Source organism: Solanum tuberosum, unplaced genomic scaffold, assembly GCF_000226075.1.
Source record: "Solanum tuberosum cultivar DM 1-3 516 R44 unplaced genomic scaffold, SolTub_3.0 scf00803, whole genome shotgun sequence".
Classification (NCBI taxonomy): Eukaryota; Viridiplantae; Streptophyta; class Magnoliopsida; order Solanales; family Solanaceae; genus Solanum; species Solanum tuberosum.
The window spans coordinates 44,611-63,073 of NW_006239715.1; the positions used below are offsets into that span (position 1 = coordinate 44,611).

General features: G+C 31.0%; 1 protein-coding gene across 1 annotated transcript; it reads right to left on the bottom strand.

Moving 5' to 3' along the window:
- Positions 1-5,198: 5,198 nt before the first annotated feature.
- LOC102591120 (trihelix transcription factor GT-3b-like) lies at positions 5,199-7,253 on the bottom strand. Its single transcript, XM_006367454.2, has 3 exons — positions 6,949-7,253; positions 6,664-6,872; positions 5,199-6,169 (listed from the first exon to the last, which is right to left on the bottom strand). The coding sequence occupies exons 1-3, from the start codon at positions 7,067-7,069 to the stop codon at positions 5,603-5,605; spliced, it is 897 nt and encodes a 298-aa protein (XP_006367516.1). The 5' UTR covers positions 7,070-7,253; the 3' UTR covers positions 5,199-5,602.
- Positions 7,254-18,463: the final 11,210 nt, after the last annotated feature.

An 18,463-nucleotide genomic window follows, 5' to 3' on the forward strand; every position in this document is an offset into this window, starting at 1 on the left:
TCAAGTGTTTTACACATCCTTTAAAAAGATAAGTATTACTTTTAACCTAAAAACATTTATCTAAATGATAATTGTTAAACATTTTACTTAATTAAGATGAATGAATTTTTATATGTGACAAGAAATATGCGTATTTAAGAAATGTAAAATAATATACACATTTCTTAATGTTAATTTTAGCAATTTAACAAATAAATAAAAAACAACAAAACCCCCGGCTAACTCGATTTTATAGGGCAAATTGCAGAAATCACATACTTTTAAGGCAAAATTACAATATATCCCTTAAAAGTTTATAATTACAGAAATCTCTCAAACATATACAATAATATAAGCGCTGGTACATTAATCTGATGCGCGAGATACATTAATCGTTAAGTAAGATACATTACATTTTATACATGATACACTAATCTGATACGCGATATACAATAATATAAGCGCTGATACATTAATCTGATGCGCGAGATACACTAATTTGATGTGCGAAAATGAGGGATTTTGGAAATTTGTAAAACTTATAGGGGATAATGGTAATAAGTAAACTAAAAGGTGGGATTTATGTAATTTTTCCTTTTATTTATATAATGAATTGACTCATCCCCTCATTGACACTCTTAATATGTGGGTTTAGTCGAATTTAATAATTTTATTTCAAATTTTTTATTCATATTTAAAAAAAATATTATATACATATTATTTACTTAATAACTTAAAAAATTGAAATATCAAACTTATAAAAATTTAAATTTTAAATTTGTCTTTATTGATACGTCATATATAAGACATTTTAGTTTGACTTGGTTTATAACATCTTTTTATATTAATAACGTATGATTATTTCCGTTATTGGACTCACGTATATCTCATTAGTTTGTTTGCTCTTTTATAAAGAAAAATCGAGGCAGCTACTTCGAAAAACACAAACAAAATTAAACGTCCACAATTTGCCCTTTGAGAAAAAAAAAGAAAAGACCAAGCATGTTACGTTATGCATTGTAATTTGTATGTATGTGTCATGTGAAACGTTTTGGAAGTCTTCTAATTATTTGCTTAATTCATCAACATAGCACATATATATTTGAGCGGTAAAATCAGAATTTTTATTGAATAATTTCAAAATATGAAAACTGGAGTCAAGACGAATTAAAATTTCTATATTATTATACATATATAAATATTTTTTTTACTAATTATATATATAATGTAATTTTTTGAACAAAAGATATCGATAATTAAATTCATGGCCTTCTAGCTTCCTTGACCCCTCACCATATAGATTTTTGTTGATGCATGAACGAAGATGAAACTCCAAGCTAGATTATTATCTTTACCATATATATAACAATAACATATTATTCAGTATAATTTCATAAGTAGGATCTGAGGAGGATAATATGTATATAGAGACCTTATCCCTACAGTTGTGGGTAGAGATGATGCTTTGATAGATCGACAACTCAACTAAGTACAATCAAAGCTGCATGAAAAAGAAAATAATGACTAAAAAAAAAAAAAAAAAAAAAAAAAAAAAAAAAAAAAATTAGAATATCTGAGGAGGATAATATGTATATAGAGACCTTATCCCTACAGTTGTGGGTAGAGATGATGCTTTGATAGATCGACAACTCAACTAAGTACAATCAAAGCTGCATGAAAAAGAAAATAATGACTAAAAAAAAAAAAAAAAAAAAAAAACAAATGAAATAATACATAGTAATTTTAAAAAAAAAAAAGGAGAATAAGATAAATACTATGCAGTTACTTTAATCCTCAACCTCCATATCATTTTATTTAGAATCACGTCCACTATTAGAATATTATCTTTATTTGTTTTATATTATAACGTTTAGAAAACCAAATTAATATTTGATGTAGCTAGCTAGGAGGAAAAATCATCAAAGGAGAAAGAAATCAAATTGGTTAGTTCAAGTGTATAGTTATATTTGGGACCAAAACAAACTATATATTATAAAAGTTGGCCTTTTCTTTTGTTACATATGAACACAAAATATTAAATTCAAATTCCTCATCTATATATGTACAAACATTCATCAGGAAGTTTCTACATTAGCAACGTGGTACATAAAAAAAGTAAACAGGAAAAATTAAAGAATCACACTTTCCATGGGGAAAATATATGGTAATTTTCATCCAATGTATGTCATTCACTTGCAAATTTTTTTATTTAAAAATGTGATATTTATATTATTGAATATAAAATAGATAATAACACGTGAATATGATTTTATATTATAAAAATTGCTTATATCGACAATGATACGAAGTCATATAGCGAGAGGGGGAAAAGAGTGTACAAATTTAAAATTCTTTTATTATCGATAAAGATTAAAGTTATTACGTTACGACTTACCAACAAAGAACAAAAATAAAGAGTAATAAGTTCTATTGTTCTAACTTAAATAAAATTTATATACAAAATAAATGAAGAGAGCTTAAAAAGTAAACTGACAATTTTTATTTAATATAAATAAACAATTTAGCATAAACTAATTGAAGATGACTAATAAATTATACTTTTACAATGATAACACTTGCATAATTCAGCAAAAATAATATAAGATTTTACTTTGTAGAATTTTTTTATCTTTGAAATGAAACTACATGCAGAATAATTTCTTTTGAAGTTAAATAAATAAGTTAAAAACCATAGTAGATTATATATATATATATATAGTTTTCTTTAGGAAGGGGCAGAAGGATGGTGGAACAATATTAGAGAGCACTAGAGAATGTGATGCAGTGGATGAAGCTGCTCTTCTTTTAATTAGAAGTCTTGGATTCGAGCCTTGAGTAAGAAAAATCTTAGTACATAGGGAGCGCTTCCCTCCAAATGAGCCCTACACGACGTGAATCTGAATTAATCAGGCTCCAATCAGGTACCGATAACAATAAAGAGAGAAAATGTGAAAATTTTAAGTGGAGAACAAAAGAAAATTATTATATTAAATTTATTCACGTGCTTAAGGAAAGTGAGGAACACCTTCTTTCCCATTTCTACATTAAAAAAAAATGGCTTACTAGACACATTTTGAATAATGTTGAAATATCAAAGTGAAATAAGGCTAAATTGAAAAATGGTGTCAAATAATTAGTTGTGTATGTATTTGGCTTTTTTCAATCTTTACAAATAACTAATATGGATGATAAATAAGAAAAACTTAGAAAAATAAAAGATTATCTAAAAATAACTAAATCTCTGAGATTTCCCTATAAAAGAGATGCACATGCATTGCATCACAATCAATTTTCCTTATAACATAATTAAAATATCTATGTCATTGAATATTAAATTGATTGTCCTATATTTACCAGAGTGATAAATACTTTTTTATTCTTAATCAGAAGTAAATATGGAGTGACCTTTATTAAGAAGCACTTTAACCCCTGATATGACACTTTTCAACACGAATTCAAATTTAATCAGACCCCAAGATAAGTACCAGACATCAAAAATAAATACATGAACCACCACAATCAATTTTCTTGTTTTTTTATTTCTTCATTCTTTGAAAAGAAAGAAATAATAGGAGTATTATAAGAATATATAGCAGAAATGGGTAACTACAATGAACTAAGATGCACAATCAATGCTCTTAGGAATTAGGAAAGTACTTGGTCATTTAAAATTTGTTCATACATACTCTACAACAAACATAGAAAGATAATAAAGACTTGATCCCCTCATCATAAATGCATCATTATTAAATTAAAATTGACAATAATAACTAAACGACTTCATTTGAAGTTCTATGCTAAAATTTCTAATGAAAATAAATCGCATATACCAAATTACTTATCAAGTCCAATGAATCCTTTATATTATACTCTCTATGTCCTAATAATTTATATAACATAATTTCATTTTTAATCAGTCCAAAAAAACATCACTTTTTATAGTTATTAATAATTTAATTCTAAACTTTTTTTTACAACCCTTAATGAATTAATTATTTATAACCACACAAATAGTCAAAAATATTAAAATTTGTGGTGACAATACTTTTTGACCATTTGTGTGTGGTTAAAGTCAAACAACGTCTCATAAATTGAAATATATGAAATAATAGTCTTGATGAATATAATTCCATTTATTTTAAATCCTTATTTTTACATTATTGCAATCTTTATACAGCTCAAAGCGGTGATTTGAAAAGAAAAAAACAACATAGTACTAGCTAGGATAGACCTACCTAGATATATATAATCAATTTAATTTGTCACCACCACCTTAGCTTCCTAAATATAAATGGTCTCCATCGAGTAGCTAATGACCTAATGCTCATAGTGCACCATTAGTGTCTACAATACACATACACACCTACTAACGAAGTCAGAATTTTCACTAAAGAAATTTAAAATATGAAAAAATAAACACACAAAAGAGTTGAAAAGGGTTCGACATCTACTATATACATTAAACAAATAGTAATTTTAACCATATATAAATAGTGTAATTTTTTGCCAACCCTTCGACGTCGACCATATCTAGCTCTGCCTCTGTGGGCTGTGTTCACATATTATATAGTAATTTTAATCTTATATAAATAGTGTAATTTTCTATCAACTACAGATGAACCCCTCGACCCTATCTAGCTCAGCCCTGCACTCGTTTTCAAATTACAATAATAATACAAAAACATGGCAAATTTAAAAGATGGACAATCATTATAAGTATCACCAAGACAGGTTAGCACCATGAAAAAGGTGTAACAGAATCCTCTTATAACTCCAAACTTTGACTTTCTATTAACGCGTTCTACCAGCTAATATATATAATGCCTATATATTTCACATGGTAAATAAGTTTACACCATAGTGTTCCATTCATCCACGTAAGAAAAAAAAAACTTCTAATATTCCATAAAAAAACAAAGACCATTATATTGGAATTATATATATAATTCCCCTTATATATACCTTGCACAAATAATGTGACATCAAGACATGTAAATTCTATACATTGATGGTATAACGAATATTTACATGACCAGATTACTTATAACGTAAATATAAAATGAAAAAAACTCATAAAATGATACATAACTTGCTATAATATATAAGATTAATTTTACACATAGATTGTTCAAACATAATAAAGTAATTAAGTTGCTTTGCACACTAGAATAATATAATGACTAAGAAATGCAAGATAAAGATAAAAGCTCAAAAGCACATAAAGATCAAGAAAGTGAGAAATTTTATAACTTACAAACTAAATAAAAGAAGAGACATGAATTGCATGGAACTAACACTTAGTTTGTTTTTTTCACTACAAGAAGATAGCACCAAAGACAAACTTCTTATCAAAAGGCTTCTTGTTTTCTAACTATATCCCCAAGAGAATCATCAGCCAAAATTTAATCAAGATGATAAAAAGAGTTAGTCTAATCTCCTAGCTAGCTAATATATATTCCACTTTCTTTATACCCTAAAATACATAAATCAAACCTCTCTATAACAGTATTGAGAACATATGATAATACTCATAACATAACGATATGAAAAAAACTTGATTGTTATAATGAAATACTGTTATAGATGATGACTGTTTTAGAAAGGTCTGATGATACGTACACCCCTACATGTTGTGATCTTCTCTTCTAAGCTTGTTCAAAAGAGTTGTGATAAGTGCATCCCTCTTCTCAGCTCTAGCTTCTTCTCTCATCCTTCTTTGTTCTTCCCTTTCTCTCCATCTTGTTTCCATCATTAGCCTCTCATTTTCTAAAGCCTCCATTGTTTGTCTCCATTCCATCTCCTTTATTCTCCTCTCTTCTTCTTTTGCTTCATAAGCTTTTAACCATTGCATTTCCATTACCATTTGTTGCTTCATGAAATCATCCAAAATCTCCTTTAAACTACTCACTAAATTATTATTATTACCACCACTTGAACTACCAACAATCATATTTCCCTTAACCTTTCTTTTCTTCTTGCCAACTTTTTCTCCATCACTATCATCATTTTCTTCCTCTTCATCAGAAGAAATAGACTTCTTTTTCGACCCGCTAGCTCCTCCTCCTCCTCCACCGCCACCTTCTGCCTCTATCCATAACATTCTTTGCATCCTAGCTGCAAAAATTGCTTGCAACTCATTGTAAAATGGAAATTGTTGTCTTAGAGCTTCAGGTTCAAGTGTCTCACATCCCTATTAAAAAAAAATGAGTATAATTGAAATGCATAAAGAAAACATAACTACTTAATTCTACTAACAAACTTAACAACATCAAGGTCAAGATACTTAGCTTGTAGAGACGGTTCTAGAATTTAAACTTGAATAGTTCAATCTTTGATATTTTAGTCTCAAAATATTGCTTTTATAAAAAAATTATGGATTCATAATTTAATGTTTGTTGAAACTCAAGTATTTTTTGTATTAAGTTTTGTATAGATAGTAGAGACATTCTAGAATTTAACTTTTGTTGAAACTTAAGTATTTTTTACATAGATATTTAGTTTTGTATATAGTTGAATATAAGGTGCATCTGGTCCTTCTAGCAAGTGACTTTCTAGGAAAGAAACTTGATAAAAGCTAGAAGGAACAAGTCTATTCTTTTTTCATTTGCTTTTTAATAAGTTTTGTTTATTCAAGAATATTATTAAAACTATATAGTATAAAATTAAAACATGTATTATATGTACCTTATAGCGTGTAACAAGATTTTTCCATTTGCATTTACACTGTTCCGGGCTACGATTATAACCTTTTTCTTTCATCTTTGTTGCTATGACTTCCCATAGAAGCTTATTCCTTTTTGTTTCCATGAAAGTTTGATCCAACTCCGCTCGAATCATCAAGAAATCTCTTGTTTCTTGAATACTCCATTGAGGGAATCTATCCCCTCCGCCTCCTGAAAATAATAAGGTGTCATGCGATAGCTAACAAAGCAAACCTCAAAAGACAAGAAAAAATATATATATATGTACCAATATTAACACCTCCACTTGTTGTATCGATATTCACACTTTGATGACTAAATTGATGTTGTTGTTGTTGTTGTTGTTGAAGATGATGTTGATGTTGATGGTGATGAAGATGAGGATCCATATAATAATTATAACCCTAGATTTATTATTTTTATTGTTATTGTTTTATAAAAAAGTATGTTTATGTGTGTTTGGACTTTGGTTGAAGTTGAAGTTTTGAGAGATGGTTTTTGTTAAGAAAATGGAGAGGAAAAAGATTTGGGGAGAGAGAAGAAGAAAGGTTTTATATGTAGAAAAAGAAATTGAATAAGGGGTTTTGTATATGGTCCTATGTGTGAAAATAAGGTGTGAATTTAATTTGTCAAAGAAAAAGAATGAATATATTTCTATGGTCTTATGTGTCAAAAGTGAGCCTTGTGTATTTTGAGTTCCTCTTCCATCACAAGAATTTAAAAAGAAAAAGGGGGAAATGTGAATCAAATCTTCCTTTTTCCAATTCATTCTCTTTTATTTTCTATCCATTTTTAATTGTCCGTTATATTAAACACATATATCTTCTTTTATTTATTTAGTTTTAAAAATTAAAAAATAATTTATCACTCAATTTCATATTAACACTTATTATTAACCATATTTATTTTTAGAATATATATTTTTAAAATACTGAATTTATTATATTCAAAAGTAATATAATAAAATTATCATTTTATATTTTTTAAGATTATGTAAAGTCAATATTGAAAAAGTAAAAATAGAACAAAGAAGTAGGTACTCCCTTTGTCCTTCTTCTTACTTGTCAAAGATTTCTATTTTAGAGTCAAACGATATGAATTTTGACTAATATTTTATGATATATATATTTTTCATTACATTGATATGGAAAAAAAATATACTAATTTATAGTATTTATTTATATAATTTTTAAATGTTTGAATTTTCATTTATAAAATTATCAAATTAATGTAATTTTGTTAGTCAAACTAATTTTCGAAAAGCGAAACATGACAACTCAAAAGAAACGGAGGGATGTATTTGTTATCCTTCAAACAAAAACAACGTCTCATCTAATCTCTCTACGCGTAAGCCCACATCTCTTTCTTTTTTTCTCTCTCCAAAATATTACTAGTAATAATAATCTTTAAAAAGTTTGAATTATAATAATATTAGAATTGACATCCACATTTGTTCATATTGCGATAAAATGACATCACGCTGTCGAAACAAAAAAAAACAGAACACCTTTGGAGGCTTAATTATTTGGTTTTATGTGACAAAACAAGTTGTACGTATTAGCTAAGATGCTTGTTTCACAAGGTTTCCAAATATTTTCTCTATTATTATCATTATTATTATAACTAATATTTGTAGGGGCGTAGCCATATATATTTCATGATCAGTGGCGGAATTAGAATTTTTAATAAGGGGTTTAAAATCTGAAACAAGACACATGAAATAATTGAAGGGGATTCGACATTTTTATATACTCAAAAAATTATTTTAACCATGTATAAATAATAATATAATTTTTCGCCGAAGAGGTTCGGCTGAACCCCCTGACTATAAGGTGACTCCGCCACTGTGGCCAAGTACACATCATTCGTCGAAAAATTATATGTTGTATATAAAAATTGTAAGAAATATACAAGTTAAAAATCATTTTTCATATATATAAATAAAATCTTAGATACCTTTAACGAAATTTTTGACTTCAATATTAAATATTTGGCTTAGTCTCTGTTGTAATATTAATTTAGTTTGTGCCAAAGAAAAAATAAATAGAGAAAGAACGTAGAAAAATACTTGACTATTATATGCTTTTTGTATTGTTGTACATAATATACGCGTTAATGTGGCACAGCGTGAACCGTGTATGGGGTGTCGGAGCCGTCGGCATCAGGTCTTTTTGAATTTTCGAGTTTCCGTCTCAATTTATGTGATTTTTTTTGTTTGAATTTTGAGATTCAAATAAATTTTTTTATTATAATTTTTTTATATGTTTTTAAATATCTGGAATTATTTAACTATATTGATTTATAATACTTTTTACGTAGTTTTTAAATATGTAAATTTTATTTGAAGAAACTCAAAGATTTTATATCCGAATTTATATTCAAAATTAAAATGTTTGACTCTCGAAATTCAAATAATACTACATAAATTGGGACAAATAAAATAATATATAATTCTAAAATGGATTTAATAATATATATTTACAGTCTAATGCACTATCAATGTATTTTACTACGTTGAATACATTTATAGTTTGTTAACTTACTACAGTAGTAAAAAAAGAATCGTTTTGATTGAGCATCTAAATAAATAATAAAGTGCTCCTATAAGACAGTCTAACAAAAGAATTGATATTGCTTTTATGCGTGTTTTCAAGTATCTATTACGTAGATAAGTTAATTATTTAAAATGTCATTTTTTTTAATTAGATGTATTATCCTCAATAATCCGTGACACTTAAGTCAGTTCCAATTCTCAATCTAATTGAACACAAAATTTAAGAATGAAAGATTTTATTTTATTTTTGAAAATTTTATTCTAAAATAAGTCACAAATATTTTTATACCTATAAATATCATCTCATTAAAAATACAATAGAAAGTCTAAAATTCAATTGTTATTAAATATAAAATGATATTATTTTTTCTCTACCAAAAAAAAAATGTCAGTTAAAATTGAAAAAAAAAAGAGTATCATCTAGTTTATTATTATCACTTTTGTGAAAGATTAAATATTTTTATCTATTACTCTTTTCATCTATGTCCATTATACTAAATATAGTTTCTCATGATTATTTGTTCAATTTAAAAAATCAAGAGATAAATTATCATTTTATATACCTATTTTACCCTTAACGGAAGCTATAGTCATTTCCCAAACTACTAAAATTATTATATTTAAAGGTTAATATAGTTATTTATCGTAAAAATAATACAGTTAAATTTATAAGAGGTCAAGAACTCGTGTCATCGATTTAGTTCATTGATTAACAGTTTTAATATTACAAGAATTAAGGATATGAGTGTAAAATAAATAACACGAAATAAAAGCAAAGCAAAGATTCCAAATTCTCTTAGATCACAGGACTGAGTGTATGAGAATGGTCATTGCATTTTTGGAAATAAACTCGAAACAATGAAGCTTAGAACACAATGAGAAAAAAATAGAAAATCAGAGAGAAAGTAATAGGCCAAATCCATTGGTGGCCCCCTAAAGTTAGCACGAAGTTTTACTTAAACACCTCAACTGAACGATGTTCATTTTAGACACCTCATGTAGGATCCTGTTGTGTCATTTTGACACTTTTTTGACAATTTGCTAAAATTACACTGTGCGTGTAACACACTCGCAAATAATATAATATAATGGCTAATTAAGGAACGACACGTGATATTTAAGTACAAAATAATACTTTAAAAATACATTATAAGGAAAAGTTAATTTTGCAAAAATAATAAATAAAAGCATTTATTTTCTAAAACCCCACCAAACTATCCCACCCCTTCTTCCTCATTCTTCCAAACTTTTCCGGCGCCTCCTCTTTACCCCTAATTTCTTCTTTTACTTTTTTTTCTTTTTGGGGTTTTTATTAAATTCATATCTTTTTTTTTTAGATTTAATTTGTATGTTATCAATTTCATGCTTTTTTATTGTGTATCTACTATTACAATGCCTCCAAAAAGAATAAAACTATAAAAGGAGCACAGATACGAATGCTATGTATTATTTGTACGTTGTAGTCCCTCCCGTTTAGAATGAATATCTGCATATATGAACTTGATCGGTGTAATAGATGTACAATGGTGTGTAGCACTGAACTTGAAAGATTGCAATAAAAGTTGTAAATGTTGGATCTAAAGAATAAGAATGAGAAGATGACGATGGTTGTGGTGATTTTCGAAACTGAAAAAATTAAAAAACTGATTCGATTGTATTAATAGCGATGGTGGCAGCGGTGGTGAATGGATGGTGTGTGGTGGAGGAGAGAATGAGGAAGAAGAATAGTTTTGGCCTTTTAAATATAATTTTTTTGGCCTGAAAAAGATCCCCTTCACGCGCAGATTTTGGGTGCATTACACTTACCATGTCATGTTAGTGAAAGGTATCAAAATGACACAGTGAAATCCTACATGAGGTGTCTAAAATGTGCATTAGCTAGTTGAGGTGTCTAAGTGAAATTTTGTGCCCACTTTAGGAGGCTACTGATGAGTTTAGCCAAAGTAATATTATTGTATTGTTCTGAAATATGAATGAATTACGAGAGTGAGTGGGGTGAACTATTTATGTGTTACAAAGACGATGAGATCTCAACCAATAAGAATTCTCCATTCGAGTTCTAAAATATATACCAAAAACAATAAGCATAAGCCACATGATGAGTGGATTGTTGTTAATCTTATTGGCGTTAGTTTGGTCACCATTGTCTACCATGAGTTATCTTGCAAAATGTAAATATTCAAACTAAAGAGAGAAAGAAGATTAGATAAGTTATACCAACACACAATTGTTAAAAAATCATCACCAACTTAATTAATATTCAAGACATTTCAAAGAAGAATCTAGAATATTCAAGAGTTATAAAAAAATAAAGGAAGATCTCTAGAATACTCATAGTATTCTAGAGAGAAAAGTCTAGAGATGTTCTAGAAAAGATAGTTCTAGAAATAGGTAGTTTGAAGAACATTCTAGAATATAGTAGCAAAACTCTTAGCTAGATTCTTTCATCACCACCTATAAATAGAGGTGGTTCATTTGAGTTGTAACCAACCAAGCAAGAAACAAAGTAAGAAAGCAACAAAGAAAGTAAGAGAGAAAACAAAAGTGAGTGTTAAGTCAAGAGTGTTGCTGAAGCAAGCAACAAGTGTGATCAAGATTGTAAGACCGAAGTGGGTCCTTACTTTGATATAATAAAATTCAAATTGTCAAAAATTGATTATGCCCGTCGTCTCCCAAACAATAATAATCTCTCCGTCCCATTTTATGTGGCACCATTTCCTTTTTGCTCAGTCCCAAAAAGAATGTCACATTTCCTTATATGGTAAGTATTTAAAGGTACAATTCCTCTTTTACCCTTGTTGGTCTCACTTAATCTTAAAGATATTACTCCAATACATTTATGAGAAGAGAGAAAAGTGAGTCTACTTGTTAATATGACTATTTTTTGAAGGGGCAATTTGGTAAACATTTCAAAGTCTTCATTTATTTCTTAAACTCCGTGCCCGGTCAAATGTTGCCACATAAAATGGGACGGAGGGAGTATTCAACAAGTGGTATCAGAGCCTGGTGGATAAGAGCGAGTTAGTAAATCAAAGAAGATTCTACAAGCTACTGTCAAAGGCTACAAATCGCAAGGCACTAATCAATGGTGGATTTTGCTAGCACTCTCAATAGCGTTGAGAAGCTCAACGCAAGCAACTACGGATCATAGAGCACGAGAATGCAATATTATTTTCTCGGCCAGGAATTATGGGATATCATCGGTGGATTAGACACCACACCACCAACAGATGCTGAAGCAACAAAAAAGTGGAAGGTCAAAGCTAGAAAGGTCATGTATGCTCTCACTGTAAGCATCGATGATGAGTTCCTACAACGCATTAAGAATGTCAAGACACCCAAAGAAGCTTGGGACACCTTGGCAATGATTTTTACAAAAAAGAATGATGCAAAATTACAAAGGCTTGAAAATGAGCTTTTGTCAATCTCTCAACGGAATATGATGATCAGTCAATACTTCTCAAAGGTAAAATCTTTATGTGATGAAATATCAAAGTTAGATCCAGAGAGTGTTATCACAGAGACAAGAATGAGGAGAATCATTGTTCATGGTCTTAGGTAGGAGTTCAAAGGCATAATTACAGCCATACAGGGATGGGTCACAGAACCAACTTTATCTGAGTTGGAAAATCTGTTAGCAAATGAAGAAGATTTGGAGAAGCCATTATCAAGTTTCACTATAGAAGACGAAGATAAGGCGCTCTTCAGCAAAAGGCAAGACTATCAAAAAAGAGAAGCGGAGAAAAGCTCACGGCCAGGGGGAGACCAAAAGAATCAACATCAAAAAAGTCAACGACAAAACAAGCAGGCGAAAGGCTTTAATAATCGACAGATGGAGAAGTGCTACAATTGTGGAAAGAAAGGACACTACGCCAGAGATTGCTGGTACAAGAAAGCTGAAGGTAATGTAGCTACTTCTTTTCATAATCAGAAAGATGAAGAAGAAGTTTGGGATTTCGAGACCTCTTATGCAGTTGAAGAAACTAATCAACAAGAGGAGTCTACCACCTGTCATTTTAACAAAGAAGAGGAGATAGCACTTGCAAATGTGAATGAGAAATTGGTCGATTATGAACATGATTGGATCATTGATTCATGATGTTCCAATCATATGACTGGTGATGAGAAAAAGCTCATTAACATGAGTGAATATAAAGGTGGTCAAGTAGTGGTGACTGGAAATAATTCAAAAATGCCATAACTCATATTGGCAAGACGATTCGTGCCTCATCACAGCTCAAGACAAGTGGAACTTCAAAATGTCTACCACGTTCCAGGTATGAAGAAAAACTTATTATTCGTATCGCAACTAACAGATTCTGGAAACTATGTCTTGTTTGGACCAAATGATGTAAAAGTATATCAACACTTAGAAGTTACAAGTACACCAATCATGGAAGGGAGAATATTAGAATCAATCTACGTCATGTCAGCGGAGACAACTTATGTTGAGAAAATGCGGAGTAATGAAACAGTTGATCTATGACATGCGTGCACGTGAGCTATAGCAAACTAAAAATCATGATGCAACAATCAAAATTAAAAGGTCTTCCCAAGCTTGAGATTAGAGGAGACACTATATGTGTTGGATGTCAATATGGGAAAGCACATCAACTTCCCTTTGGAGAATTAAAGTATCAAGTGAAGGAGCCATTTAAGCTGGTACACTCAGACGTGTTTGGACTAGTGAAGCAGTCCTCCATCAACGGTTATCGTTACATGGTAACATTTATTTATGACTTCTCAAGGTACGTATGGATTTACTTCTTAAAAGAGAAATCTGAAGATTTGAGAAGTTTAAAGAGTTCCAATATACTGTAGAGAATGATATTGGAAGAAAAATCAAATATCTACGTACGGACAATGGGGGAGAATACACGTCACGAGAGTTCAATGATTATCTTAAAAAGAAGTTGATAAGACGACAGTTAACTTGCCCAAATACGCTACAACAAAATGGAGTGGCTGAAAGAAAAAATAGACATTTGGCAGAGATATGCAGAAGTATGCTGCATAGTATGAATGTACCAACAAGGTTTTGGGCAGAATGCATGAAGATTGTTGTCCACATCATCAACACGCTGCCGCAGAAAAGATTGAGATTCATCTCACTATTTGATAAACTTAAAAAGATGATTTCTACCGTAAGCCACTTTCGAGTTTTTGGTTGTGTCTGCTATGTGTTTGTACCAGATCATCTTTGCAGCAAGTTTGATAAGAAAGTTGTTCGTTGCATCTTTGTTGGATACGACAAACAAAGAAAATGATGGAAATGTTATGACCCTACCACAAATTGAACATATGTGTCAAGAAATGTGGTATTTGATGAAGCATCATCATGGTGGTCTGAAGAAGCCACATTACCAGATTCAATAGAACTGGAAAACTTAAATCACATACAGAAGAGATATCTTCAAGCGGAGAAAATAAGAGCAAGTGGAAAACTGGAATTCATGAAACTCCAGAAGAGTTGCAAGAAAGAGTACAAGAAACTCCTCAACTACGAAGATCCACACAAGTGAAACGCCAAAATAGTAAGTATATAAATGCGGCACTGGCTGAGGTTGACAAGGTCAAGGAACCTACCACCTTCTAAGAAGCTTCGAAGAGTAGTGAATGGAAAAAGGCAATAGAAGAGTAGATTGCAGCCTTAAAGCTAAACCAAACTTGGGAGTTAGTGGCTAAACCTATGGATGTTAAACCCATATCATATAAGTGGGTATATAAGCTGAAAACACGTCCTGATGGATCTATCGAGCGGTACAACGTACGACTAGTGGCCCGGGGATTCTCACAAGAGTATGGTCTTGACTATGACGAGACATTTAGTCCCGAACAAAAATTACTAATGTTCGTGTGTTACTAGCTTTGGCAGCTAGTAAGTCTTGAACACTGTGGCAGATGGATGTAAATAATGTTTTTCTTCATGGAGAATTGGATCGCGAAATATTCATGGATCAGCCACAAGGTTTTGTGAATAGAGTCCATCATGATTATGTGTGCAAATTGAAGAAAGCTTTGTATGGGTTGAAGCAAGCCCCTCCGGCATGGTACAAAAAAATTGCCGAGTTCTTGATCCAAAGTGGCTATCAAGTAGCACCAGCAGATTCAAGCTTATTCGTAAAAGCTCATGAAGGAAGGTTAGCTATCATATTAGTTTATGTAGATGATCTAATCATCACATGACGACTTTGATGAGATCCATCAAAGTAAAAGAAATTTGATGGTGCGATTTCAAATGAAGGAATTGAGTGAACTAAAACACTTTCTTGGTCTTGAGGTTGAAAATACAAAGGATGGATTATTCCTTGGACAACAAAAGTACGCGAGAGATCTACTCCAAAAATATGGAATGATGGGTTGCAAGACATCTTCTACACCGATGGAGCCTAACTTAAAACTATATTCCCATGAAGGCAAGACTTGGAGGAAGAGACAATGTATCGTCAACTTGTCAGTAGTCTTATCTATTTAATATTGACCAGACCAGATATTGCCTTCGCAGTTGGAGTAGTTACTATATTTATGCAGAAACCAAAGAAGCCTCATTTGGAAGCAATCAGAAAGGTATTAAGGTATGTGAAAGGAACTATTGACTATGGACTATTCTATATGAAAGGAGCTTCTTGCAAGATAATAGGATATTTTGATGCGAATTATGCTGGTGACCATGATACTCAAAGATCAACCACTGGATATGTTTTCAATCTTGGATCAACCGCAGTATCATGGTGTAACAAAAGACAACCAACTGTTTCACTTTCAACTACGGAAGCAGAATATCGAGAAGGAACGATGGCAGCACAAAAGAGCACATGGCTAAAGCAACTCATAAAAGACTTGCATCAACCATCAAAAGATATCGTACCACTATATTGTGACAACTTGTCAGCTCGGATGAAGCATGTGGAAGTAAATCATCATTTTCTTCAAGAAAAAGTTCTTCAAGGTGAAATTGAAATAAAGAAAATCAAGACAGAAGAGCAAGTAGTAGACATATTCACAAAGAGCGCCCTCGACAAAATGAAGTTTATAAGATTTTGAGAAGCGTTTGGAATGATTGAAAAAGAAAATAAAGTTGATGCTGAGGGGGAGTGTTAAGAAATCATCACCAACAACTTAATTAATATTCAAGACATTTCAAAGAAAAATCTAGAATATTCAAGAGTAATAAAGAAATAAAGAAAGATCTCTAGAATGAGAATTCTAGAGAGAAAAGTCTAGAGATGTTCTAGAAAAGGTAGTTCTAGAAATAGGTAGTTTGAAGAACATTCTATAATATAGTAGCAAAACCCTTAGCGAGATTCTTCCATCACCACCTATAAATAGAGGTGGTTTATTTGAGTTGTAACCAACCAAGCAAGAAACAAAGTAAGAAAGCAAGAAAGAAAGTAAGAGAGAAAACAAGAGTGAGTGCTAAGTCAAGAGTGTTGCTGAAGCAAGCAACAAATGTGGTCAAGATTGTAAGACCGAAGCGGGTCCTTCCTTTGATATAATAAAATTCAAATTGTCAGAAATCGATTGTGGCCGTCGTTTCCCAAACAATAATATTCAATAACAATTGCCCTATTCATACCGTGGGTGTCAAATTGTTTATCAGAAAAATGGTACAATTAAATTTATAAAAGTTCAAGAGCATGTGATCAATTTAGCTTGGTAATTAGGTTGATAGACAATTAATATATTGCTCATATGAGTATAAAGTAAATAACAAGAAATAAAGCAAAGTATAAAGTTGGAGAATCTTACAAATTAATCAAGTGTATGAGAATATTCTTTGTATTTCCTAAGATAAACTCGACACAACGAATCTTACAACTTTAGGATACGAGAAAACAAAGAGAAGGCTTAGAAAATCAAGAAGAAAGTAATAGTATTGTATCGGTCTGGAATCTAAATGAATTACAAGAAGGAATGGGGTGATCTATTTATGTGTTACAAAGGTCAGGCGACGTTAGCCAGTAAAAGTGCTCCTCTCGAGCCCTAAAGTACTAGGACTGATGGGCACACGTAATGAATTTATTAGTGGTATTAGCTATAATTACTGACACACTCTAATGATTGTATAGACTCGTCTTTTCACCTGCCTTTTTTACCTCTTTATTCCCTTATCAATCTATCCACGTCATTGAAGAACTGTCCCAAATCCAACTCTTCCTAGACACATTTCCTTTTTTGTTCCAAGAACATTCCCTTGAATGATGGTCATTTTCAATTCCTTACTACCTTGAAGGATGTACATGTACCTTTTTCGTGTTTCCATGTGTTGAAGTCAAGTTTTACCCAATACAAATAGTCATTCCACTTCTTAAATGTGATGTTTGTCATAGTTAAGAAGCATGAGGATAATCTCAAGTATCATGGTGGAATATTGGAAAGACACCCGTATCTTTAAAAATCTTGCATCTCTTCACATTAAATGCCTAAGACATGTGTCCATTAGTCATCACTTTTTAAAAAGTCGTGTCATAACCTAAGCTATCTAAGTCTTCCACCCTCATTTGTGACAGACTTACTCAAAAGACTTGAATCTCCACTCAACTTCTTCAAACTTTTATTCTTTTAGTTGTCTTTCGTCCTTTTTGGTCTTTCAGATTTTTGTGATCTTGTACCCATCCTTCTCTCTTCTCCTACGTTTTGTTCAATAACACTTATAATTTTTGGTCCACCTTACTGACTTTTGTCTTTGCCTCATATCATTTATTGGCGTATATATTCCTTCATTGTCACTAATTTTCGCTAGACAAAGACGATTTCATAATACTGCCACAAGCCGAAATGAAAGACAACGTGAATGGGAGTGCGTTTCCTCATCAATTAAAAAGACTGCAACTGCATAAAAGAAAAATATCAAGTGTGCACCTTTAAAGATTTTGAAAGCATCATTTATTCGCTTACACCTACTCCTTTTCCATAGGATTTGAAGATCCTTTAATTAACTCAAGTATCACTTTTTTCTATGGACCTTCAATATATATGAAAGATAACTTGGTCCCAGATTCTGGAAGACTATGGTCTGTCTTTAGGTTTTGGCCGTCAAAATCACTTGATCAACCTCATGCTTAAGTACTTCTCTAGGATTGTCTGCAAGGGTATCATAAAGTTGGTACAAAGCGGGAAAAGTTGCATTTTCAAGAACCTCGATGATGTCCATGATCAGGGCTAGGATTGCGCAGACTGACTTCTCCTAATGGCATATAGAAACGTGGTAGAGAAGGTTAGCTCAAGG